At 31.7% G+C, this 26,387-nt stretch overlaps 1 protein-coding gene and 1 long non-coding RNA gene across 2 annotated transcripts; one reads left to right on the top strand and one right to left on the bottom strand.

Moving 5' to 3' along the window:
* Positions 1–714: 714 nt before the first annotated feature.
* Positions 715–6,924, top strand: LOC123671952. Its single transcript, XR_006746204.1, has 2 exons — positions 715–814; positions 5,038–6,924. It is a non-coding gene; the product is annotated as an uncharacterized LOC123671952 (long non-coding RNA).
* LOC123671951 (titin) lies at positions 5,407–26,387 on the bottom strand. The gene is made up of 10 exons (XM_045605860.1): positions 26,193–26,387; positions 23,636–26,042; positions 21,046–21,347; positions 19,547–19,855; positions 18,757–19,212; positions 17,881–18,222; positions 14,745–14,920; positions 10,172–10,382; positions 8,710–8,853; positions 5,407–7,665 (listed from the first exon to the last, which is right to left on the bottom strand). Exons 2-10 carry the CDS (start codon positions 26,028–26,030, stop codon positions 7,510–7,512), a joined length of 4,491 nt encoding a protein of 1,496 aa, XP_045461816.1. The 5' UTR covers positions 26,031–26,042; positions 26,193–26,387; the 3' UTR covers positions 5,407–7,509.

The raw sequence follows: 26,387 nt of genomic DNA, 5'->3' as shown, positions 1-26,387 counted from the left end.
TTGTTTTTACAGAAATAAAAATTTTCAACAGAACAGGAAAATCCGAAGTATTATAATGATCTCAAAAACCAAAATCTCATTGAGTGAGTGAGTAGGCAAATTTTTTTGAAAAACTTCTTCAAAAGAAGGAAAATTGATGCAGGCGAATCTCCAGTTTTTCGAGTTTGAATACAACAGCTGACACTTCGACAGGTGAAAATCAATCTCAAGTAGTGTGTGTATATTCATAGGACATCGGAAATGAATAAACAATTTTTTTTTATCCCCCCAAGACATGGGTACGCCTTTGCCCCTTATTATCTTTCTATTTGAGAGTAATTTCATGGGCCATGGTGAAGAGGGAATGTGTGATGTGACAAACTTAGTGCCGTACATTAAATAAATAAAATGTATTAAAATCAGTATTTAAATTTATTCTGGAGTTTCCTCTATTATTACAGCAAAATTAAAGCTTGAAAAATGATATTTCTAACTGCAATATTTAAACGCATTCATGCCATACAAAGTAGGGCATTTTCCTAAAATAAATCATTTTGCGAATTCTTCAAATATGAGCCACTAACAGTTTTAAAAGTTTTATCACCAGATGATAACACTACCGAGCATAGTGTTTATTTGTTTTTTCGACACGGTCCTTTTTCTCTTCCCAAATATTGGCAATGATGCCTAGTACTTTCAGCAGGAATGCATTATGGTCCATGGACCATAATGCATTTCTGGATACATTGGAAAATATAGGATGTAGGGGGTGGCCCGAAATATATTTGAAAGCTACCTCAGAGAGAGGAGGCAAGTGGTGAGAATAGATGAAAAAGTAAGTGACAGCCTAACCGTTACATGTGGGGTGCCGTAGGGACTGTTTGGGGCTCTTGTTTTTTTCTGATATGCCTAGAGAGCGCATTAGGATGGACCCCAAAAATTCTGAGTTTGCCACATAATTCTAATAGGTACCGCCACATACGCACGTCCTTTGCAGGGCGAGTAACCAACTATCTTCTCCTTAAACAATGATATTATTTATTTGAGATTTTAAGGTTAATTCTTGCACGAAAAATAAACAACGATATCATATAAATGAAATATAATGAATGAATGGATATGAGTATCAGAGCTAATATGGGTGGTAGCGAGCTCAATTCGTTATAATTATCGAAAATGAAATAGAAATCAAGAGAAGAATATTTAATCTTTAGCGTCAACGAAATTGGAATAACTCATTTATTTGATTATAAACACTACTTTGTTCAACAAATGGAATGTTAAACGTGAGTTTACGATGGTTTTTCTAATTCAGTAGCTTATTTCCAAGGTTCAAGAGGTATATCTTATGCTTGAGAAAACTTCAGTGTTCCGGTTTTCATGGGTGAATTAGCTCATTTTGAAAATTTAAAATGGCTATATCTTTTTAACAGGGCCGAATCGGAAAAAATGGTAAATGAAAAAAGTGTTTCTTTTGACCTCAAGAACCTTCAGTTAAAATATATGTACAAGTCAAAGACTCACCCTGTATATTAACTCATTATTCCAACTGAATATAGATTTTGGCATTTGCGGATGATACTGCCTTTTTTTAGGGCTCCAACGTGGCGGTTGTTGAAGGAAATGGCATAGGATGGGTTTTCTGAGATTATAGAATATTTTACAACCAAAAATCTTCTAATAAATTATGAAAAAACCAATTTCATAGTTTTTATCAGCAATAAAAGTAGTGTACAGGAATTTGACAGGCTACATACTAAATAAAATCGAGTAATATAAAGGGTAGATATGATCAAATATTTGGGAGAGTTGTTGGACACTCACCTGAGGTGGGATTATCAATATCTGACTACGCTATAAAAAAAGTTACGTACATTGTTGCCTGAATTCAAAAAGCTCAGAGAAATAAATAAATATGTGAGATAAAAGAACTCAAAACAGCATACCATCATGCATTAGTAGATCCACATTTACATTATGGTATAATTGGATGGGGAGGAATATCTGATTACTACAATAAACATATTGAGGTAGTACAAAAATGTGTTTTGAAAATAATTTAGAGAAAAGAAACCACTCTTCCCAGTGATGAACTCTTTGAGATAGCTAAAGTGTTTACGGTCCGACAACTCTATGCTCGCTCCCTTCTATACTACCAAAAGAAACAACCTGGAAATGAGAATTGTTGCCGATCAAGAAATAAAAGTATAAAATTGCCAATAGTGAAGAAAAGTTGAGGATTGAGAAACTTAACTTACCTTGCACCACTCTTATATAATAGATCACCGCCCGAAATTAGAGAAATAACATCACAGTTCTCATACTCAGGGCCGTCGCTAGGGGGTAGGCAGGGGAGGCGACCGCCTAGGGCGGCAAAATTCTGGGGCGGCATTTCAATCTTGATCAACAAAAATCATATGTGTAGAAATTCAAAGTAAGAAATGAGATTTAAATCGGTTAGAAACAACACGAAAATATACAGACAATTTAATCAACATTTTAAACTATCAAAGGTGCCGCATTATACACAACAACTCATCAATATCCAGATGTCGTGTAAACCCTCTCACAGCTGTTTACTGTTTACGAGATATTGAGGCTAAAAAACACATGTTCATCAGGGGTGTCGGCCTTCTCTTTGTACACTGCTCAATTTTATTGCTTTATTAGGGTACAGGGTACCTAGCCGGTGGAGGATATTTTTCTCTACAATTCTTCAACCAGAATGCCTATTCCCAGATGAATGCAAAATATACGAGAAACGTTTCCATTTCATCATTTCCATCTCATCCTTCGTAAGAAATACATATCTGAGAAGTTTATTTTATTTTATACCACGTTCCATTATATAACAATATTTTTTTGATCGTACTATATGTGCAAAGTGAGTGTTATATTCTGAATTTTTCGATTTGCCTTTGGATTTAAGGATTTCAAAGTAGATTACTGAAGGTAAGTTCTATAATTTTTTATTTTCATTATTTCCTTATTATTATCATTTTTCGGCACTGGGAAGTACCTACGTTCGAAGCGTCGGATGATGAGATAGACTTAATAGAAAAAATCATATTCATTTATTTCAAAATGTAAGGTGCCGAAAGAGAAAACAAAAATTTCAAGATAATATTTTTCTAAAACGTTCTCATACTTCCCTAATTAAATACTGAATCAGGGCCCGCTCTGGAGGCTGGCTAATTGGCATTTCGCCGGAGCGGCAAATATTGGAGGGCGGCATTTTCAATTTTTTTCAGAAATCCGAATTCCAAGAAGAAAGTGTTGAATACTTTTTTTTAATTTCAAAGAATTTCACACATGATTTTTTATCAAATTAATTAGTTTTGAGGGTGGGCGCATTCGAATTTGAAATAATGGTTCATCCGTATCATCCGATTGTTACACACTATCATCTTAAAGATAAAAAACAAAATGTTCAAGCGTTTTATAAAGTCGGAACTCAGCAGAAGAACCTGAGACCGCAGAGGGGCGGCAGATATTGGAGAAAGGTATTTTCTACTTTTTCCGAGGAATCTACTAGATTCCTAAAAGAATGTATTAAATAGTTTTATTTTACTTTCACCTTGTTTTTTGTTGGATTAATAACTTGATTTTTTTAATGCTGAGTGGAAAATTGGAATGTTATTTCAAATTCTATAAATCAATTATATTTTAAAATAATGTTAGCAAAGCCATCAAACTTACTTTGTAAGAGTATATAGATACAAAATAAGATACTTTTTTGCAAAGATATCTGAATTTGAATTCATAAGAAATAATTACACTCAATACATTTTGCGTCCATAAAACCCTTCTAACTTTTTATAAAAATTCTCACCCCGAACAAGGGCGTAGACTTGTATTTTTGCCGGGGCGGCAGAAACGCTAGAGCGGGTCCTTATTGAATATTATTATGAAATATTTTTACATTTATTTATTTATACTCGTGTATATTATTCGTTTTTAACAATCCTTAAATGCCAATTTTTGACATTTAATTAATTTACTTTTCGATGATTTATTCAAATGATCGAAAAGTTAATTTTTGAATAATTCGTTGAATATTTTTTCCGGAAAGATATTTTTTGTTCTAGTCATTCATATTATGTATTCCTATTATTGTTCCTTACCAATCCTAAAATGATTTTCATTTTTTGTACAAGTTTGAACTTGTTGATTTTGTTTATATTTTTTCTATGTTATTATAATTAAAATTTTACAAACTGTCGCCTTCAACTTTTTCATATTTCGGTAGAAGACCCCGATAACCCAAAATAATTTTTTTGCATTCTGCAGAGTTGACTGTTAGGGCGGCAAATGGGTATTTGCCTAGGGCGGCAATTTGGCTAGCGACGGCCCTGCTCATACTGTAAAAAGGTCAAATTATGGATAATACAGCAGCCGTCGCAATTTCGGCATACTTTTCATAACGAACGAAATTTATCTGAAAATAAGTCATACATTGGATGCGTGTTCAAATTGTTTATTCTCCGTTTTTGTGGTTCTAAGTGATTTGTTCGTAAAAATTCCCATGCACAAGACCATGGGCTTTTTGATGTTTATTCACATAGAGTCAACTTAATTTATTTATGTAATTGATGATTTATTTGAGAATAAACATATATTTATTCAAAGATCTGGCTTCAGACACCTAATTAATTCCATGCTGACTATATATATATATACATATCTGTTCCTGACAGCTACATAGAATATCGTTGGTCACGCAGACCCAGTATTTCTAGAGGAAACTTCCACAATGGTGATAACTCAAAAATATATATTATCGTATAATTGCTCAATTTTCAGTTGGAGCCCTTTTTTCTTCATTTCCCTCAGAGAAATGCTTCGATTTTGTTGATTTTTAAAAATCGATGCCTGAATATCGACGTTCTTCTAAATAAACCACAAAAAGTAATCGGTTTCCAATGTTTCACTAATATTTTGCCGAAATTCACCTCCAGATGTCTCATTCCAAAAATATGCACCCTGCATAAATTTTCCTTACCAGAATTCTTATGAAATTTGCAGTTTAAATTATATTTTTCTTTGAATTTTTTTCAGATTATTTTGTAAATTTGAAAAAACAAGACTCATTTTGTATCTTCGATAAAATGATACCCTATTGTAGAAAATCAATAATATTTCATATATATGAAACTTTTAGTGTTCGTTGATGGGAGAAAACTGCCACAAAGTTGTGCTCCTAATAGTTTTATTACATATTACAAAAAATACACTTTTCAGCGCATGACAATTTAAAATTTTATCTACAAGGAAAAATTCAATAACCACACCTAGGGTGAACAAGATTGTCTCTATGCAAAGCACTCAGTGATCTGACAGAAACCTGGGAAAAATGGGATAAACAATATTGTACTGTATAATACCTACCTCAATGTTTAAAGTTTATTACAAATGAAAAATTATGAATTGTATAGAGAAACATTTAATGATAATAAACAAACAATAAAATATTATTTCTACCTCTTAAAATAATGCAAATATATTTATAACTAGCTTTAAAACTCATGTTAAATGTATATAAATTCGAATAAAATAAACACAGAGATGTGCACCACTCTGAACATCTTCGTCAGAGGTGAATAAGCTAAATGAACGATTTTTGTCTAATTATGCTATTAGTTAACAAACCTATTAAAACATAATCATTAGAAGACCATTACCCTCAAAAATCAGTCAGAATATCAAAAAGCGATAACCAAATTAATCAAAAACTATTGACTCAGAATGAATAAATTCTAAATTCAAATATATCTCCATTTTTGTTTATATAATTCTTCTGGAATTATTCACATTTTTCGAAGAATACATCTCCATTTTTAATACATCAAATTCAAATGTACCTAAACTATTCACTTCAAAAATTAATCCACAAATTTTAATTTACCCCTAATCTGGAGTTATTTACAATTTATTACATATATTTAAATATTAACTGCAAAGAATGATATATTAAGAGTTCTCAAAAAATGCGAATAATTCATATAAAAACATTTGAATTGATATTACTCAAAATGGCTTTAATAAAATCTAATAAACGTTCAATTTGAACAATATCATATATAATTTACATCTATGAAAGAATTGCACCAATCTTTGGATCAAAGGCCAAACTTCATATTTCTTCAAAATAATGTGAATAAAACACATTTCTGTAATTCTGAACAGTTTCAATATGTACATATCTTTTGAAGAAATACAAAAGCATAACTAAATATCTTCAAGAATTCTTCAATTTAATGTACCAGACCAACAGTTTGAACTATGACAGTATCAAAAAAATTATATGTTGAACGAGTTAAATTTAATAAAATTATAATTATACTGGGCTGTTCAAGTAACAGAAATTTTTATCTATGGTTACATAAAAAATAGTGGACATTTTAACACTTATAGGATGCCTCGCTACTGATAAGCCTGGAACATATTTTTAATAGTTTTTTTTATAGCATCATTGATTCCATGAGGGTATTTTGTTATGCAAACACAATCGACATTTGACATCAATTGATAATTCACAACTTTACACACTACTGTTCTTTAAACGTTTAATGGACATCCCAATTAAGGATTCGCTTATGAACTAATTTTATGAAAATATAAAAAATAATTTTCGAATAAATTTTCCCCATTTTATTCCTTATGTTGATTTAATTAAATTTTTGTTTGAAGATTTCTTAGTCAAATATTGAGCAAATTCTAGGTTCCTCATATATCTGTTGGGAAGTTCCCAATTTATTTGTGAGAAAAAAATAATTAACAACAAAAATGAAATAGTTTATTGCAGTCATGAAATAAAATCTCTATCGATTTATTAAAAGTTGATTAGAAAGATCTGCTTACTAATCTTTAAATTATATATAACAATTCAATGTACATACATATGAGGTCAGCCGATAAGAATTTTTAAATATAGTCTTCAGAAAATTACCTTTCAAAAATACACCACATCACTACTCTTTTGAACTGTATAAGTTAAGAGCAGAAGGATCACTAAATTCCATATTTGAATATGAAATATTAGAGGAACAATAAATTAATCTTTATAATTTTCTGAATAATTATCATGTTAACTCGGTACAAATGTCTAAATGTCTTCAAAACCAAAATAGTTTAGTATGAATAAAAAAATAATTCTCATATGTAATTCTCATTTTATATGAAAATTAAAGAGGTTGTTTGCCTTCATACGCAAGGGTTTAATTGCAATGATAAGACTTCAAACGGGAATTGACATTGAACAAACATCTATATTTCATGTTTCCGTGAACGAGTTCATTGAACCAAGAGGATCAAAAATATAACCAATGATCTTTTTTGATATATATATATGTACATATACATATAAGAAAAAAAGAAGAAAAACAGTTCCATACAAGAATAAATTCAACAAATTTTCTCTCACAATTTGACTAAAAAATCTTCATCCAGCATAATTCACACCAATTCAATTTTCAAACAAGAATAATTTGTACCACTGTTGATCAAAATTAGAGATTTTTAGATTATCAACTATTGATCGATGAATGCGAGCGCATCATAGTTCGAAAAATTGTTTTGACACTCTTCGTTGCCCCAAAATTTCATTAATAATTTGGAGTTATTTATAATTTCGTTTTCTGTATTATTGTAGGCCTGCCTCAGTTGCTTTTTGGTCACCATCAATGCCTGAAAAATTATAAAAAAATCGGGAAATTAATAATTGTTAAAAATCAATTAGAAAGAAAAATAAAGCCATATATCTTCAAATTTGAATTGATTACATAAACATATTTTTAATTCTCATAAATATTTTCCAAAAAATATATCAATCAAAATTCAAAAGAGACAACAAAATGCAATTTTACCCAACATGAATCAGTGACATAACTTGGATATAAGTCATAAATGGAAGTGTTTGGTTTCATAACGGATTCAACTGTTTTTTTTTGGTAAAAATGTTAGAATTTAATGTTGTTTCAAATATACAAATTTTCACAAACCGTGCTATAGAAAAAATGAATCTGGCCAACTCGCAAAATACTAGAATATTTTACTATGGAAAATTTGCAGGAAAACACTAAAGACAAAGGAATGAAAATACAAATAACAAATTTATTTTCCGCAAGAGATGTCATCGAGAGTTTGCCCACTCCGGTTGGTTTCTCAACACATGATAATAGGTATCAATTATTCAGTTTTGATTTCTTTCAAAATTTATATTTAATGACATTATTTTGGTCAAATTAATGAATATCGTTATTAAAAGTGTAATCTATGATGATAAATAAGTCACTATGTTTCAAACCGCCAAATAGCCTTTATTTATAATATCATAGTAAATTAAAAAGGTCCAGAAAACATTGGAATCAGATTATTTAAGGTTACCAAAAGGAATTCTAATCCTCTCTGATTGTGATTCTTTTAAAACCACATAACATAAATTCATTTTACAATGTGAACCATATGGTATATCTGAATTCTCTGCCAAATTTGAACGAATAAGCTAACACAGCTTCCATCTATGAACTCTTTTTTCGAATATCTATTTAATTTTTAATTGAATTTACGATTTCTTCCCATTATTTAAATATGACAAATTAATAAACATGATTATTATAAAAAAGTTGAGCAAAAATTAATAAAATTGGTAATAACATTATGTTCTCAGATTATTTTCAATTTTACTCTTATCAGGAGTTTTTAGATTCAATTTTGTTTATTGGTACTCACAGGTTTGGATAAGTTGGAGATATGTGATAATAAGGCTCTGAATTCAGAGTCAAATTTTTCTGGCCAGAACAACTTTGTAACTAAACCTCGTCTTTGGGCTTCATCAGCATTCATCTTTTGTGCGGTGTACAATAATTCAGAAGCCTGAAATGAAATATGTTTGTTGAAATTGCTTTATAAATAATATCAAAAAAGGATAAGGCGATTGGTGAAGCCAGAGTTTTTGAGAGCTAGTTTATACATGCGCCAATTGCAAGGGTGCATAAATGAATGAGCTATCAAAAGGTCCTGGCGCTTTAAATACGAAATTATACAAGAAGTTGGGAATTGCTTCTCTATATATACATGCAAAATTTAAATTTGATCACTGAAATATTAGGTTTGCATTTTGCATGAAGCTTGAGATGGTTCTTTACATACACACAAAATCTTAACCCGATCAGATCTCAGATCATGAAAATGTTGGGTATTTCATTTCTAATATTCTTCTTGATTTTTCTATGGTTTCAATGGTGTTATCAATTTGAAATTTCGCAAGGAACGTTGTTATTTTATACTTACTCCCAGTGTCTCAACACCCAAATGATTCACAAACGGACTGGCAAAATATTGAAGGTCTGTACTCAACCATGCACAATATTTTGCACAACCTTCAATATCATTTACACACATTCAATATTATGAGTCGAGACCAAAATTGGCTTTTATATACATTTGCTTTCATTGATATGATCTAAATCAACTTTTAGAAGGAATATTGGCAAGCGAGCACAAATAGTGCGGGAAATCAAAGGTGAAAAAGATTTTTGTTCAATTTTTTTGTAAGTGTTGAATCATTTTGTTTCAATAAACTTTAATGAACCTATGATATCAGCAATATATGAACTGGCAAACTGGAAAGTTCTGGAACTAGAAATAACTGCATAAATATTCTATTTTTCTCTCATTCAGCACAAACATTGGCTTTTCAGTACGCTGAAACCGATGAGACATCAAATGAAGCTACTGATTTCAAGAAATGTTCAAGAACCCGATGGTTTCCATCGTACGCTGAACCATCGGTAATGTAAGAACGCTTTATTGACATAAAACACTCCGAATTCGCCCATACATGAAATAGTGGGATTATCAAAATATTTTGCAAAGAACTCTCAGCCTAATATACTATAATATTTCTCTAAAAAGGAGTAGTCATTATAATTAACTTTTAATCTTTTTAGAAATATCTGAAGGCTCCTTTCATTCAATAAACGTTTTTCACTGATTAAGAAAAAATCTAGAAAACATGTAGAAAATCCATGTTTCTTGACCTTCAAAATTATGAACAGTTCCTGCATAAGAACAAGCCAGAATTATTTGTGTTCACATTAATGAGTTTGGACTGTATTACAAAATTAATTAATAAATATATTCGTAATAAAAGAGTTCATCAAGTAAAATTGTCAATAAATTTTTAACTTACCAAAGCATGATTGGAATGATATGGTATCGATAAAAGAAATCCTGCTTCTGGAGGACATCCCACTTTAGCATAAGGAGTAGAAAAACTGGCAGTATCAGTCGCAACTACCATATCGAACAGAGGTAACATAGTAACTCCTAATCCAATACAATCACCCTTCACCCCTGCCACAATTATTTTGGAGAAATTCAAAAGGCACTTCAGGAATTCCCTATAAACAAAAAAATCATATTGAGCACTATTGCAAGATAATCAAATAAGTTATAAACATAAAAACAGATCATATATTATCATTGAACTCAAATTTTCAATAGCTCTTCCCTATCAAAATAGGTTTTTATTTTATTTATTTGTTCATATAACGAACCATTATAGCTGAATATCTCATCTAAGTTGACAAATTTGGCAAAACCTGTTTGAGGGTTTCCGAAGTTATTTGAAATTTTGATTTTCAATTACATATTGAAAAATTATCTATTTCATCAGACTGGAATTTAGAAATCACTTGTGAAACAAATGTTTATAAGGAATTTCTTGAAGATTGTATCATTGGAATCTGGCATATTTCACTGAAATTTTGTGTGCATTTACATATAGAGCCTTATAATGACCACATCGAATTTGAAGAGATGTAGAACAAAGAATGCTGGAGTTCCAAGATGGTTGTTATGGCGAGACGACTACATTTCCTTGCGTCCCATTTTGAAGCTCAAAATTCTATATAACTGTTGAAAATATTATTGTAGTTTGGGAAATTAAGTAGTGAATTGATGTTTTAACGTTGCAAATCATCAAAAGTTGAAGATTGGTGTTATTAACTGTGTTTGTCTCTGTGGGAAGACATAGGTTAATCCTAGACTCCATGACCGCAGAAATCATTCCACTTTTCTGTTACCGATTGAATTATTTGTCTCATATTACTTCCTTCTATGAAGAAATCCCTCTATTTTCGAGTTTTTTTCTTCAAATGAAAATGTTCAATTTTTTTTCTACTCTCAGTAGTTATTTTTTTGTGCTGTCGATACAATTTAACATTATTCTCCTAACTTCAACATAAAAAAAAATTCCGAACTGTTGAATTAAAAATAATTTAATAGATGTTTTGAGAGGAGATTTCTGCTTCAAGTTTAGCCCATCGTAGTGAAAACAATGTTTACTGGGCTACGGCTGCCCATTACAACAATAAATTGCAAATTACATTGCATTTCGACTTTTCTATATGAAAAAAAAAAAATTCTATTTCGATCAAAAGAAGAAGTTTCTGATGAAATCTAGTTTGTTATTTTTTGTAAACATTTGTTCCTCAAATAGCTAGTAAAAAAAATTCATCTCTTACATGAGAAAATGTTAGTTGAACAAACACTCACCTTAATTATTAGAATTATTCATTATTTACCGGGAGCTGTATTATACCTGCCAATGAATATTGTAGGCTTGCTTTTCAAAAAACAATTCTGTCCTTGTAAGGATAAATACGGAATGTCCTCAAGGTGGTAATGGTTAAATTACATCGTGACGGAATGATATATAGCGCTTTGTTTGGGAAAAGAGTGCACAAAAATGATAAAAATGCGAATATCTTTTTTAAAAAGATGAAATATCAATATGTTATAACATTTGGGGAAATCAACCTATAATTATTGATTTAGTGTGCAGTAGGGGCCTAGCTAATTTTTTTCTTACTTGAATGGGCTAAACTTTATGAAAGAAATATATTCCTAAAACTTCTAAAGGAAACATTCTTCACAGACTCCCTCTAAAATATTTGGTGATTTTTTTCATGAAGTTAGAAAAATAATTCAACAATATTTTACTAAAAATATATGGATAAAGACGAAAATTCAATGTTCTCATACAAAAAAATCTGTAATCAGTAAAGGCTCATTTTCACAGTCATAGTAACTATCGTGAAGTACAATTTATGGAATAGCCTGCATATAAGATTATCAATGAAATAAGTTATCCAGAATTTCATTTTACAGGGAAAAATAATCAAGGATCTGATAATCCTATGAAGCACTGATTATTTATAAAATTTTCAGTATTTGGAGAGATTGTCAAAGAAATACCAAGATGCTAAAAGACAGATTTTTTATGAGGTGTTGAGTTCATGGTAAGACACAGCATTAATGTTTTTCAAATTGGGAAAATTTCAATAAAAGGATCAGCTTAATCCAAAATAAATTGATTTGAATGTACATATTCTTTTAAGACTTAGTATTACTGTATAATTGCTTATATTGAAAAGAGAAAAATCGAAATCGATTCAAGCATGTATTTATATAGGGTGTCCCGTAAACCAATATCAATCCGTCGGGCATGACCTAAGCTGTCAGCATGCGCCGGGTTGACATCGGTTCACGGGACACCCTATATTATTTCCATAAACTTTTTTGATTGCCAGATATTTTTCCACCATCGGCAAAAGAAGTGTTGATGAGTACTATGATGCACATAATACTACCTCCTGTACAACCAAGAGGTTGGCTGACATTAATTTTTTCTTCTTCCCGGCCATGCCTGAAGACGTCTTAAGGGTAATAAGAACAAAAAAAGCCATGGGTATGAGATGGTTTCGTTGGGGATTTTTGAGGTCGTGGATGAAGAGATTTCTGACCATGTAGCTTATTTGGCCAATCTCTCGGATCTCAGACTCCAAACTGTAGTAACTAACTCACTTTAAGGCTCCCTAATGGAGACTTGAAGTCCTCTGACTGTGTAGAATTTTTGGGATTGTGAATTGATAACACGCTCAAATGGCAAAATCACTGCACTTATGTTTGTACTCCATTGAGTAGTGCATTTTTTGCATTGAAAATACATGAATATTTCACCTAAGGAATCACTGATAGGAGTGTATTATTCACTAGCCTACACCCATATGAATTATAACACCATTCTATGGGGAGAATCTTCAAGTTACAGTCTGGTTTTTGTTTCTCAGAAAATAATCGTTAGATTGATGTTCGGATTGACATCCGGGGAGTCTTGTAGACCATCATTTATAAAAGCATCGAATACTTTGTTTTCCTTGCATTTATATCTTTAATTCCTTGCTGTTTATTCGTAAGAATATACATAGCTTGAATTTGTGCTCCGAATATCACAGGGATGAATATCCGAATATCACAGGGATGACATAAGGATATAATCTGCCTACTAACTAACAGAACCAAGAAATTTCATCAATCGTCTATAAAGGCTGGAATAAAACTTCTCAATCACCTACCAGAGCGAATTAAGCATCTTGAGTATTTTAATTTTACAAAAATTGTCAAGGTTTTATTGCTAGAGAAGTGTTTCTACAGCAAAAGGTAATATTTTTGTTTCAATTTGATTTAAATATTCAGTGTAATTTTTCTCCTGTTTACTTAATTTTTGACCTCTCCTTTATGAATGTAAATTTGTCTCATGGGATGATATGATTTTTCAAAAAAGTGATAAATAACCTTGTACTTAAGTATCAGTTAGTTTGTTTCCATGACATGTCTCTTTGCAGGTTAATTCAGTAATTGTATTCTGAAGTTTTGATATGAATATGGATTTGAACAAGCACGCAAAACCTCCCGTCTTCATTTCAGTGCATTAGGAATTTCCTTTCCATTTATAAAATTTAAGGATAGGTGAGATATTCTTTATACCCAAGGGTTCTTTCAGGGTGACTTTTATGTTCAGAGATGGAAGAGCTTGGAAAAAAAAAATTAACATCTTGTTTAGATGGATGAAGTGGTAAAGATACGAGCCTCTAGAATTTGCGTTTACAATTTTTCAAGAAAATCAACAATGCATCAATCACTGATCTGTCATTGAGTGCTAAAAGGAATAATGAATCAAAGGGGCAGTGATTTTACATTGAAGCTTTTGTCAACATTGATAGATATAAAGCTAAGATGTCTAAAAACCAGGTGTATGAACTGATTAGCTTTTGTTTTGCCAATTTTGAGAATATTAGTTAAGCTTCGTTATGTCAACTGTAGGTAGCGCTATCAACAAATTAAGATTCTTGTTATTTATTATTTATGAGTTTTGTGCCATTATGTACCTATATATGTATATCTTTCATTATAGTTATGATCTATGGAAGTAATTCTTGTAATTGAAATACCAATAAACTCTCTCTCTATTACAAATATTTGAATTCATTCCAGTAAACGGTTCATGTTTTGTTTCACGACTTTGCACGATCATACTCGGTTACACATCGCTTTGGATTGGTCAGTATCGGGTTTTAATTAATGTATCCAATCAAAAACAACGGACAAATGACAAATATGACATTGGAAATGACAAATATGACATTGCGGCGCCGCCACGAACTAAAACTGATATTTTCAATTTGGTCGAATGTCATTGCATTCAAAATTTGACGAGTGCATTCACCATGTTTTTAAACATCTTATATAAAGCTACATCTTTGATGATTGCTTTCTAGATTAAATGAAAAATTTTGAGAAAATAATGTCAACAAACAAACAAATTCAGGCAACTGGAATGCTATAACAATTTTCTGATGAAACATATTTTTTTTATGAAATAAATTAACCAATTTCACTAAATTTCATGGATAACTCACCTTATACCCAGTGATAATTCCTTTATCTTCTTGCTTCTTAACTCATCATCTGATTCCACTAATTGCTTGTAATCAATTCCCAAACAAAATGTAGAGCTTTGTGAATTGATTGAAACAACACTGCAATTTCTAGTTCTCTCAAGTTCTCTGAGGGTCACAGTCAAATCTTTCAAAAGCTGGAAATTTTAAATAATTTTGAATATTATAAGTGTTTTCCATACTTACAACTATGTCAAATAGTACCAGAAATTAATCAATGAAATACAAAATTTGTATTATTCACCCAATTATATTACATCTTTTATATCAACTGAAAACGAATAGCTTAGAGAATAAGAATTTTGGAAAGAAAAAGGTAGGCCAGAGTCCTATTAGGGGAATATGGTAGATTTCCTAATTGAGACTTACAGTTGATAGGAAGTAATTTGAGATAACTTATTGGAAAACAAAATATTCATTTATTATTGAGTCAACAAAATCATCAAAATATTTGAACATATTAAAAAAATTTGAACTGTGTATCATAAAGATGGCATATTTTGGCCATATCATAATAAAAGAAAAAGTGGAAGTTCTGGTCATTTTGCCTTGAGTGTGATTCGTGGTGTATCAATTATTGGTTTGCTTCATAATGAATTTCTGGGCATGCATATGAAGTTCTGTTGATATCATTTTGGTACCAATGGTTTAATAATAAACAGTTGCATCCTTGGGCGATCGTGCAGAGCAAAGATACCAACATTAAAGAAAGCAAGGTTAAGTATTGGTAAATAATGGTTTCACGTCTGTATATTAATAACATATCAAATTAATTTACGGCAGTCAGGCAATTTTTCAATTCTGGAAAAAGTACCTCCCCTCATTGCAGAGAATCTTCAGCTTCCTCGGTAGCTCAACGGTGAGAGCGTTCGGAGGTTGCGGGTTCGAGCCCCGCTCGGGGAGGTCCTTTTTCCAGAATTGAAAAATTGTCTGACTGCCGTAAATTAATTTGATATGTTGTTAAGTATTGGGTCAAATGACCATGATGATAAGAAGTTTGAATTTCAACCAATGATAGCACTGATTAGTTCAATAAGCAGAACCAATCAAAAATATGTTGCGACTTCGATCAGCCAAAGCAAACTTCATGTGTTTCACCCCTTCCTGAACGCTATGTACAGGGTGTCCCCAATACTATGCTTGAGTTTATACCCAAGTTATGGCATATTGCTGAAATTGTCATCAAATAAGCTATCTAATCATGCAATGAGTGTGCCATTTGAATAAAGCAAGTAGTAGTCTTTTTCCGGTATAACTGGAAGTTGTAGAGATCTGAAAATATTTAAGGGAGAAAGATCATTGTCTCAAAACCCAAAATGTAAATTTTCAGATCAAAATTATGATTTGTTTTCCATAAACTTCTAGTAGGCCATCGTGGTGAATCACCCTCTATACACTGTGTCCGTAAAGTATGGAACAAATTTATTTTTTAGCTAAACGGACCATTTTGAGAAATAATCCTGAAACACATCGATTTTTGATTTCAATATAATAATCTAATATACAGGGTGAATTACTTTCGAGTAATGACGTCACCGTCATTTTTTTTAAATGGAACACCTCCATTTTGTCTCAATTTTCCGATTACTCTAGCTGAGCTGATTCCAAAAATGTATCACATGTTGATTCCAATTGGTACAAGGTGGACAAAAATACAATAGTTTTGTGTGTGCTCATAAACTAACGCGTAACATTCTTTATTAGTTAAATTAACAATATTATCTAGAGGCAATTGGCTTGAATGTAACACCTTGTAGTTTGCTACATTCATTCTATGTTTTTAAATTGATAAGAAATAATTTCTTTCATATTCTGTCTGCTAGACCACAAGTACCAAACATGTTTGGAAACAGTTCATTTTTATTAACAACAAACTACATGTAACAAACTACAGGGTGTTACATTCAAACCAATTGCCGCTAGACAATAAGTATTTTTGATAATATTGTTAACTTATCTAATAAAGAATGTTACGCGTTATATTATGAGCACACACAAAACTATTGTATTTTTGTCCACCCTGTACCAATTGGAATCAACATGTGATACATTTTTGGAATCAGCTCAGCTAGATTAATCGGAAAATTAGGACGAAATGGGGGTGTTCCATTTAAAATGACGGTGACGTCATTACTCAAAAGTAATTCACTCTGTATTATTAGGCAGTCGAACTTGAAACATCCTGTATACACATATTATAGATATTATCAAGATTTCCATTCTCAATTACTCCTTCCTAAAATTGTTGCGTTAATCCTTATAGTTTTCAAAATATCAAGAAAAACCGAAAAAAAGAGAGAATTTCCATAGTCACTATTACGTGAATTTTTTTTACTGTGAATATCCTATGCGTATACTCGATTCCTTTTCTCGAACTAGAATGATGTAGGAATATCGTATCTTGAACTTGAGAAATATCATCACAGGGGTGCTTCAAAAATTGTGAACAAAATTTGATCATAACTTTCGATTTTCAAATGACAACCCTATTCTTTCATGATTTCGTTGGATTCTATGGAGAAAAATAAGGGTAATGTCTCAACATGATTATGCTCCCAAATTCAATAATTCAAGAGTTATTTGCGATTTTAAGAATTTATATTATACGTTGAGTCAATTTCATTTCAAGATATGCACGGTATTCCTACATCATTCTAGTTCGAGAAAGTAAATCGAGTATATGCATAGTATATTCACAGTAAAAATAATTCACGTAATAGTGACTATAGAAATTCTCTGTTTTTTTCGGGTTTTTCTTAATATTTTAAAAACTATAAGGACTTACGCAACAATTTTAGGAAGGAGTAATTAAGAATGGAAATCTTGATAATATCTAAGACATAAAATGAAAAAAAAAAAAAAGTTTTTTTTGAAAACATTTTTTCATTTCTTGTATAACCCGAAGTGCCGGAGCTTCGAAAATATTTTAGCTGAATATGGCATCATGAACAATTTTATATTCCGAATTTTCAGATTTCACCAGAAACGTCTAATAGGCTGTCGAACTTGAAACACCCAGTATAGTGTGGTTTTGTTGAAAAACATAGAGATGTATATGTAAGAAAACTTGCGAAATTTGTTATATTTCAATACTAACCTGTACAGTTAAGTAGCTTTCATTTCCAGAATAAGTGAGATTAATACAATAATGTTTGTTCATTTTTATAACAGTGAATGCCTTAGTGGGATCTGTCATCAATGCACCAGTCACAATACCAGGCTCTGACTTTATAACAATTTCTGTGGGTTTTGAGGGTTCACCATTAGGTAATACAGGCTCGTCTTTCTTCAATCTTTTTTTCGGTAATCCTTCCTGTGTGGGTGCTGCCCTCTTTTTGGTTATTTTTCCTTTATTCTGTTCTTCCTGTGGATTTTCATCCATAGTTGTACTAGATTTTTCAACAGAGATCTCCTTCTTTTTATTTTGTTTTTCATCCACCTTGAAACATAAGACAAATTATCTCAGCAGAAGTTGAGATGTTTGATGAAAGAAGTAAATTTTCACAGTAAAATAATTGAATATATAAGTGTTTTAATGAACTGCATTACATAACAAATTCTTCCATATTATTGTTAGATATGAATTGAAATTTATAAAATTATGATCCATGAAATACCTAAGAATATAAGATAAATGCCAAAAATATAGAAAAGAGATAATGAATTGGTACTAGATTACTTCTCAAAAAATAACAATTGAAGAAATTAACTGTTATGAATTTCTCAACATAAAAAAAACAAGGCTAATTTTGCTCTTCATGTATTCAATTACTTCTTTGGATTAATTTATATATGTTGAATAATTATAGCCCATTCCATATAAAACATGTATAATTTAAAAATGAAATTATTTGCTGATCATCTTCAAGAATTTAAGAGACTTCCTAATAGATACCAATAATAGATTATGGTATTAAATAAAAATAAAATACTGACATAATAGTGATGTAGAATCACACTGTTCATTATTTACCTGTTCAACAGTTGAATCCATTGATTCATCTTGTACCAATCCATCGTCACTGGAGAATGAACTACTTGAATGTCTTCTGATAATTCTTGAAGCTTCAGCAGGTGAAGGGGGGGCACTGTGTGTTGAGCTTTTTGTAGAGTCTTTTGACATTTTCCGTGAAATTGTGGATAATTCCTTAGCCTCCTTATCTTTCTTTACAGAAGGAGGTCCTTCCTTTTTACGTAAAATTTTGGGTGTTGATGTTATGACACTTGAGCCTTGAGTCAACTCATTTTTAATTTCTTGTGTTCTGTTCAGAAGTTCTTTTTGAGTTTGTGCTTTATCTGTTGGTGTATTACCTGATCTTCCACTAACCCTTCTTTTCTGATCATCAGAATTGTTTATGTCATAGAGCATATTAACAGCACCTTCATCCATAAGAAGTTTGTCTATTTCACTCAACCTTTTGGTAGATTTCTATTGAAAATCAATCATACAATTAAAACAAGTAACACTATCTATACTGCCAGAAATTAAGTATTCTAATCAATAATTGCAAAAAACAAATCATTCAAAAGATTTTTTATTGGAAAAAATTGAAGAAACATGTGTTATCTCTTCAAAAAGTTTAGTTGACTCTTGGGTGACAATTCCAAAGTCTTATTTTTTTATCTTGAAAAACACGTCTGAGTCTAAGAATAAAAAATCCTATTCTTAGGCTCATTTAATCTTTTCACAATTTTGACGTTTTCATTCATTTTTCAATTGGTTCGGGTATTGTTGTAAAATAAAGAATATGACATATACATACCTTTGGACTTTTCCCAGGTGAAATTTTCATAGAAGATGTTATAATAACTTTTTTTTGAGGTATAGCTTTATCAGCAATAGGATTCTTGACAATAGATTTTTTTGTTAATTCTGGCTTCTCTGGTTTCTTTACAGTTTGCTTCTCGACAATATCATCATTTTCATTCAGAGTGGTATTAACTACTTTTTTTTCATTCAATTTGGTAATTTTAGATTGATCAACATGTTTTTCTTTCTCAGAAATTTTTTTTTCCACAGTTTTTACAGATGTCGATTTCTGAGATCCTGTAATTTTTGGGGGTGTTGCAGTCTAAAATATAAAAATGTCATTCAATTCTCAAATAATAATTATATTATTATTACTGTTTTTGTCTTTGGTGGATACATTTATGTATTGATATTTAATGATCATTCTTCATATTAAATAAAAACCCAGGAAATAGAACTTAATTATCTCAGTTTAACGAAACTGCATACTAAGTAGAGAGCCAATCTAAGAATCAAAATTACCGCTAATAACCACAAGACACATATGATACAGAAATGGATATAAACCTGTTGCCGCAGGCGAGTGCTTTAATTCATCAAGTGAGTTATGACCATTACCGCAAGTTGAATACTATACTTTATCTACAACTATAACAATAAACACAAGAATAGAGAAAGAACTTTAGTGGGAAACCCCAAAAATTACCTATAAACGTCAAAATTATCAAAGTGACATTCCTCCCTTCAATAACAAAAATTGAATGTTCCCTTTCGGCCAACCGAATAGAAGCACAGAGCCATCTTTTCCGTTTTATTATAGTGAGTTATAGCAGTGAGTTATTATAACCCACTCATTTGTTAATAGATACTATTAATTGCTCAAAAGCAGTTGAATAATGAATATATAATTCAATTGTAGTATTTTTTAAATTATAAAAAGATACACAATGCATTTTGCTACATTGTAAATTCTTCAGATCTTCCCTAACAAATGCCCGCCACTCACGAAGCGTTTTTTCGAGCGTTTGGTAGCAGGCGTTCAAGAGATTCGAGTCTGGCAGTCAAGTTCATTCTCTGATTTACAGTCGTGCGGTCGTGTCCCGAGCTGCCCGACTGTAAAATTAACCGAACGCTCGAACATGGGCGCATCGTGGGTGGCCGCCTGAAGGGCTCAAAAATTGGAATCTTAAAAATTTTCATTGAAATTGTGTTTTTCTATTATTAAATGCTCTGCGCACAAGACCAGTTATCAAATTCCCCCCTATTGAGTTTATTCAGCTAGGAGCCCAGTTGGTTCTTCCAAAGGTAGTAAAAAAGGTATTGTACCCTCAAAACTTTCAATAACCACCTTTCAAATAGTGTGTTTTCAATTTTTGAGCCAGTTGTTTGAAACAACTTATGTTTCTATTTGTAATAAAAATAGAAATCAACACAAAATGAGTATTCTTTACTAATCTAATCATATTTTTGAATTTATTTATAATACATATAAATACATGATTTGTTATTTACCTTTACAGTAGCTTCAATTTTGCTGAGAATCTTAGACTGGTTTCTCACAGATGGCATTGCTTCATCAGGATCCCAGATAACCTTCCTCTTGATTACTCTAGAACTTTTGGTGACATAAACATTTGGCGGAATTGGTGTAACACAATCAATCTTAACATCCGATTGATTTGTTGAAGATGATGGCATAATGAGAGGCTTCTTTGGTGGCTCTGGTGTACTAACATCATTGGATTTACGTTTCCGAGTGTAGGTTTTCAAAACCATGGCTGGTTTGAGTTGTGGCTCTACCTCAATCACAGTTGCTAGAAAAAAAGAAAAATTTCTCATCACATCAACATGTGTTATTATCTGAAATAAAATAATTTTTTCACATATAATATGTTTTTGAATTTTTTTTTTTTTGAATCCTCAATTTCTACTTTTCAGAATTCATTCTAAAAATTTTGCTAGTTGAATCAATGTGGTAGAGCAACTGAATATTGTGTGAAAATATAATACAAATAGCTTTTACAGATATCTGTTAAAGAATCTGGATGGTAGATGCTCATTATGTTTTGATTTGTTGTTTGGACTCCATAAATTCCAAAACATGAACTGAAAATTTCAGTGGTGGGTTCATTATTTCTCCTCAGATAATTCAAAAAGTTCAATTTATTATTTTACATAATAAACCAAACCTCACCAGAGCTAGAGTAAACTACTTTTGCCCCAAATATACAAAGGTAATAGCAAGTAAAATATACAAAATGATATGTGGAAGAAAGTATATACGATCCTGCATGACATAGAACCCTATAACATTGAAGAATTCCTGATTGGGGCTAAAACTTGGAAGGATTCAACATCCCTATAGCAGAATCTTTTTCTTATATGACTTTGTTTTATTTGACGATATTACATCTTGAGGCATACTTTTTTAGCATTGTATCCTTTACTTGAAATGAATCATATTAAAATTATTATTCATAACCATAAAGCCATTCAGGTGATCATGAAAGTTGATTCAAGTGATCTCTATAATCACATTGGAATCAAGGTTATTTAAAACATGCTCAAGAATGAAATATTTTTAATTATTAAGTTATTTCCAGTATAGTGCATGCCACCCTGGGGCTTCGCCCACTAGCGCTGCACGCCCTATCTATGACTGAAATACGCCAAAACCAAACTGTTAAATGGAAAATAAACAAGCCAAGAGATTTAAAAAACCAGCAAATAACGGTCTTTCTTCTCTCTCTCTCTCACAATGAAGCCCCCCAAAATTCGCGTGGTGTGTCAGGGAAAAGGGAAAGGTAGCGTGAGGGCTTGACTCTCTGCTTACTGGAAGAGTAAAAATACGGAATGGTATAGTTCGGTGTTGCTCCAAGGAGCTCCTGTCGGTTACTGGAAAGCATTTATAGTTTACATTTGACCTGTATCTCAGGATCAAGTGAATGCTTTTAAAAAAATAGTGCTGTCCAACAAACTATCATTTTTAAAACAAGAGGTATTTGAACTGAATAATATATGAGCCTTTCAATTGATAATAATAACTGTCCTTACTTTATAAGTAATATTATCAACAGCCATTGACCTAAGAACTTCAGGCCAATATGAATTAACACTTTCGTGGTCACAGCGGTCATATATGACCGACGGTAAAAGTTCAGTCAGGCCACGGCGGTCACCGTGACCAGTCTCAATCGAAAGGTTTGTATGCTCATCACGCTTATTACGATCAATAGCATAGTTCAGAAGCAGTCGTAACTGCAAGAATGACCGACAATATGACATCTGACTGTATGTCGGAATAATATTCCTACAAATTGCACAGCGACCATCAGTCATCGATCTCCTTTTTTTTTTGTAAAAAATGAAGTAAATGAAAAAAATCGATATTAACTGAATCAGACTGATGTAATCAATTGAAATATATTGAAAAACCGAAAAAATTTTTTTTTGACATTTTTCATCAAATGAGCTTGGCCGCGAAAGTGTTAAAAATACATTTTGACCAGAAAAAAATGTAATTTTTTCAAAATTATTAAAAAATGCCATTGGTTTGCTGAGTTATATCAGTTGTCATAGCAGATGAAAATCTCACCCTTAACATGTTAACTGCCGCATAGGATTTTCAGTGATTTTCAATATTGACATCCTGTACAACCGGCGGCCAAATAGTAAAATATGAATATGAAATTCTCTTGCAAGCCACCTGTACAGCCGGCTACCAATACAAAATAATTTGTGTATATAAATAGAAATTAAGAAATGCGCTTTTACTTTCAAATGATATGTCAATATTTAGCGGAGAAAAGCACATAGCAATTCTCGGGATACGCCAGTTTCGTTTGGTGCTTTAAGTATTAAGTCACTTGGTTGCCGGCTATACGAGTGGCAGTTAACGTGTTAATGAAGTAAAGAACAATATTACCAAAATTTCAAAAAGTGGCTACTCTTTACAAAATATTGATCCAGATAACTATCGAGTTTTACCCATCCATAACACCTAGTAAATAATTAAATTGATCATACTATGCTCACTGTTTCTTTCACTTCTACTCAGTTCTCATCAATACATAAAACTATTAAGCTATTAAATAAATGTTACCTGTACTTTTCTTCTTGAAATCAGAAGAAGCCTTTTCCTGATCATTCAGCGGAACTTTTTTCAATTCAGCACCTTTAGCTGCGCCCTTCAAAACTGATGTACTCTCAATATCAAATATGTTAGTTTTGATTGCCTCTTCATTTTTGACAGATGAAATTTTTGTTTTAGATATTTCAGTTATCAAATTAGGTTTAACTTTAGTAACAGACTCTTTAGTTTTATCCTTGGAAACATCAGGTATTCTAGAATCTCTACTTTTGAAGAACTTCTTTTCTTTCACTTGGGGTACTGCAGGAATTGAACTCTTTTGTTCAGTAAGAGAAATTTCCTTTTCAATTGCCCTAATTTCTGAAGCATTTTCTGAAGTATCCACAATTTCCACAACATTAGGTACACTCATTGGAGCTATTGGAGAGCTTTCATCTCCATCACCCTCAAGAATAGCAATAAGATCAGAATTACTTTCAATATTTGTGGAATTTTTCATATTACCTGCAAAGATAATTTCAGCATTTTCTATTGATTCACATGAAGATACAGTAACTTCCTCTTCCCCCAACTTCTCTGAAACGTTTTCTAACATCCCAGTATCTTCATTCACAATCTGTTCAACAAATTCAATAGGATTTGTTGGTTGTTCAGTTGAATTTTCATTTGTTCTTGATGGTATAGCAGTCAAAATATTTTCAATTATATGTATATCTTCAGCACCTTTTTTGTTATCTGCTTTATTACCCTTTCTTTCTAATGAATCTCTATTAGTTAATCCAGAAAGACTTTGAGCCAATCTATGTGTCAGTTTTTTTGTAAACAAGTTAGTTTTATCCGATTCTGTGCGAGCTTCTTCTTTCAACCTAGCACGTTCAACTATGTGATTTTGTAATTCAGAAGTAGAAACAATTTGACTGGCTAATTTTCTGTAAGGAATCTTAACACCTAATCTAGGTTTTAAGGCTTTGCCATTAACAGCATCCTGATCAGGCTTATCAATGGGATGACCTACCATATGTGGAGGAATACCTTCTATAGGTCTACGACCTTTTCTTTTAGGTTGAACTGCCTCAGAATTAACCTGTTTCTTTTCCTTTGTACTATTTTCAATAGAGTGCTTCTTTTCTGAAGCATCTTCTGGGGTTACTGTTTCAGTAGAAAGGCTGCCATCTTCATGAGTTTCTATCATCTCTATAAAATTCCCTTCATTTAGATTTTCCACAATTTGAACAACCTCATGCTCACCAGAGACAGTGGATTCAGTAATACCAATTTTATGTGTTTCGATAAATTCATTTACATCAGATGTTTGATTATGACTTATTGCTGTTGTATCTAAAGGATATTCCACAACAAGTGTACCATCTTCTTGATAAACTGAGTTCTCTCCAGGGGGTAAAATAGTGTAGTGAATATTTGATTCACTTGTTACTATTTCAGTTTGTGGTGCTTCTGTTAATTCAATTTCATTAAGAGTTACTTTTTCTGGAACAATTTCATTCAATGATATATTTTCAGTGAGGGGTTTGTTATCTATATTGCTAACATTCTCTGAGCCCTTTTCATCATCTGTATTAGTTATATTTACTGTGGAATCTTCATGTATAGTTTCATCCTTAGTTATATTCTTATCATTAGTTTTAACATTGACTATATCATCTACAATATTCTCATTTACCACCAGTTTTCTTGAAACAATTTCTTTATCTTCATCAGGACCACTGCGAGATGAACTATTTTCCTCTAGAATCAAAGGTTCAGCTGGTGGTAAACTTACAGACTCGTCAATTTCACCAATGAATGATGGTAATGATTCATCCAATTCAGAGTTATTAGAATCTAACGCGTTTCCTTCCAGTTTCAATGGAGCACTAACTTCAGAATCTCCACTAGCATCTGCACAAGATTCAACCAATGAACAAGACAAATCACTTATATTGTTAATATTATCGGGTGCCGATTGTATGGCACAAGCAGTTGTTACTGTGTCATTTTCACAACTAATAACTTCACTCAATGTTGTAGCTATCAACTGTTCTACACTTCCACTATCGATAGAAATAGTTTCAAGTTCTGAAGAGTTATCTTGAACTAAAGTAATTCCTTCTTGATTACTTTGAGTATCTCCAGATCCTTTGGCTTCTATTAATGGTTCCATTGACAATAAAGAAACATTTATTTGATCTGAAGTAGCTATATCTTCATTTATTACAAGTTGATTTTCATATTCTCTTGGCGTTTGAAGTGGAACATTGAAAATATTATCAGAGCTCTCATGGGTTGTTACATTCTGAATTTCATTGTCGTCCTGAATTGCTGAATCCCTTTTTGTATTGTGTTCTGCGAATGGCACTTGACAATTGCTCTCATCAATTACTTGGGCACTATTCTCTGGTGTATCCATTATCTCTAGAAGCTAAAAAATCATAATGGAACCAAACAGTCTATATGTAAGAGGTTTATTATTCAAAACACTCGAGGAAAAGCCCTATTTGCACCACTACATTGAATGTAACCATGCAATATCAAACAACGCCGATCTCGATAATTTATGTATTACACTCACCTGAACAAAATCATTCAATTCTAATTAGAAAGCTTTCTTCAAATATGTTGCAACTATCAGTCATAAAGTATCAAAAATCATAAGGTACGAATTTCATCTCAAAATAAATAACTCACAGATAGCGGCCATTTGTAATAATTTTTAGTTTATAGGATGGTTTATAGCGTTTGGAGTTACGTCATTCAGATTGTTTGT

Source organism: Harmonia axyridis, chromosome 2 (genome assembly GCF_914767665.1).
Source record: "Harmonia axyridis chromosome 2, icHarAxyr1.1, whole genome shotgun sequence".
Classification (NCBI taxonomy): Eukaryota; Metazoa; Arthropoda; class Insecta; order Coleoptera; family Coccinellidae; genus Harmonia; species Harmonia axyridis.
This window is presented reverse-complemented; position numbering and strand designations above follow the sequence as displayed.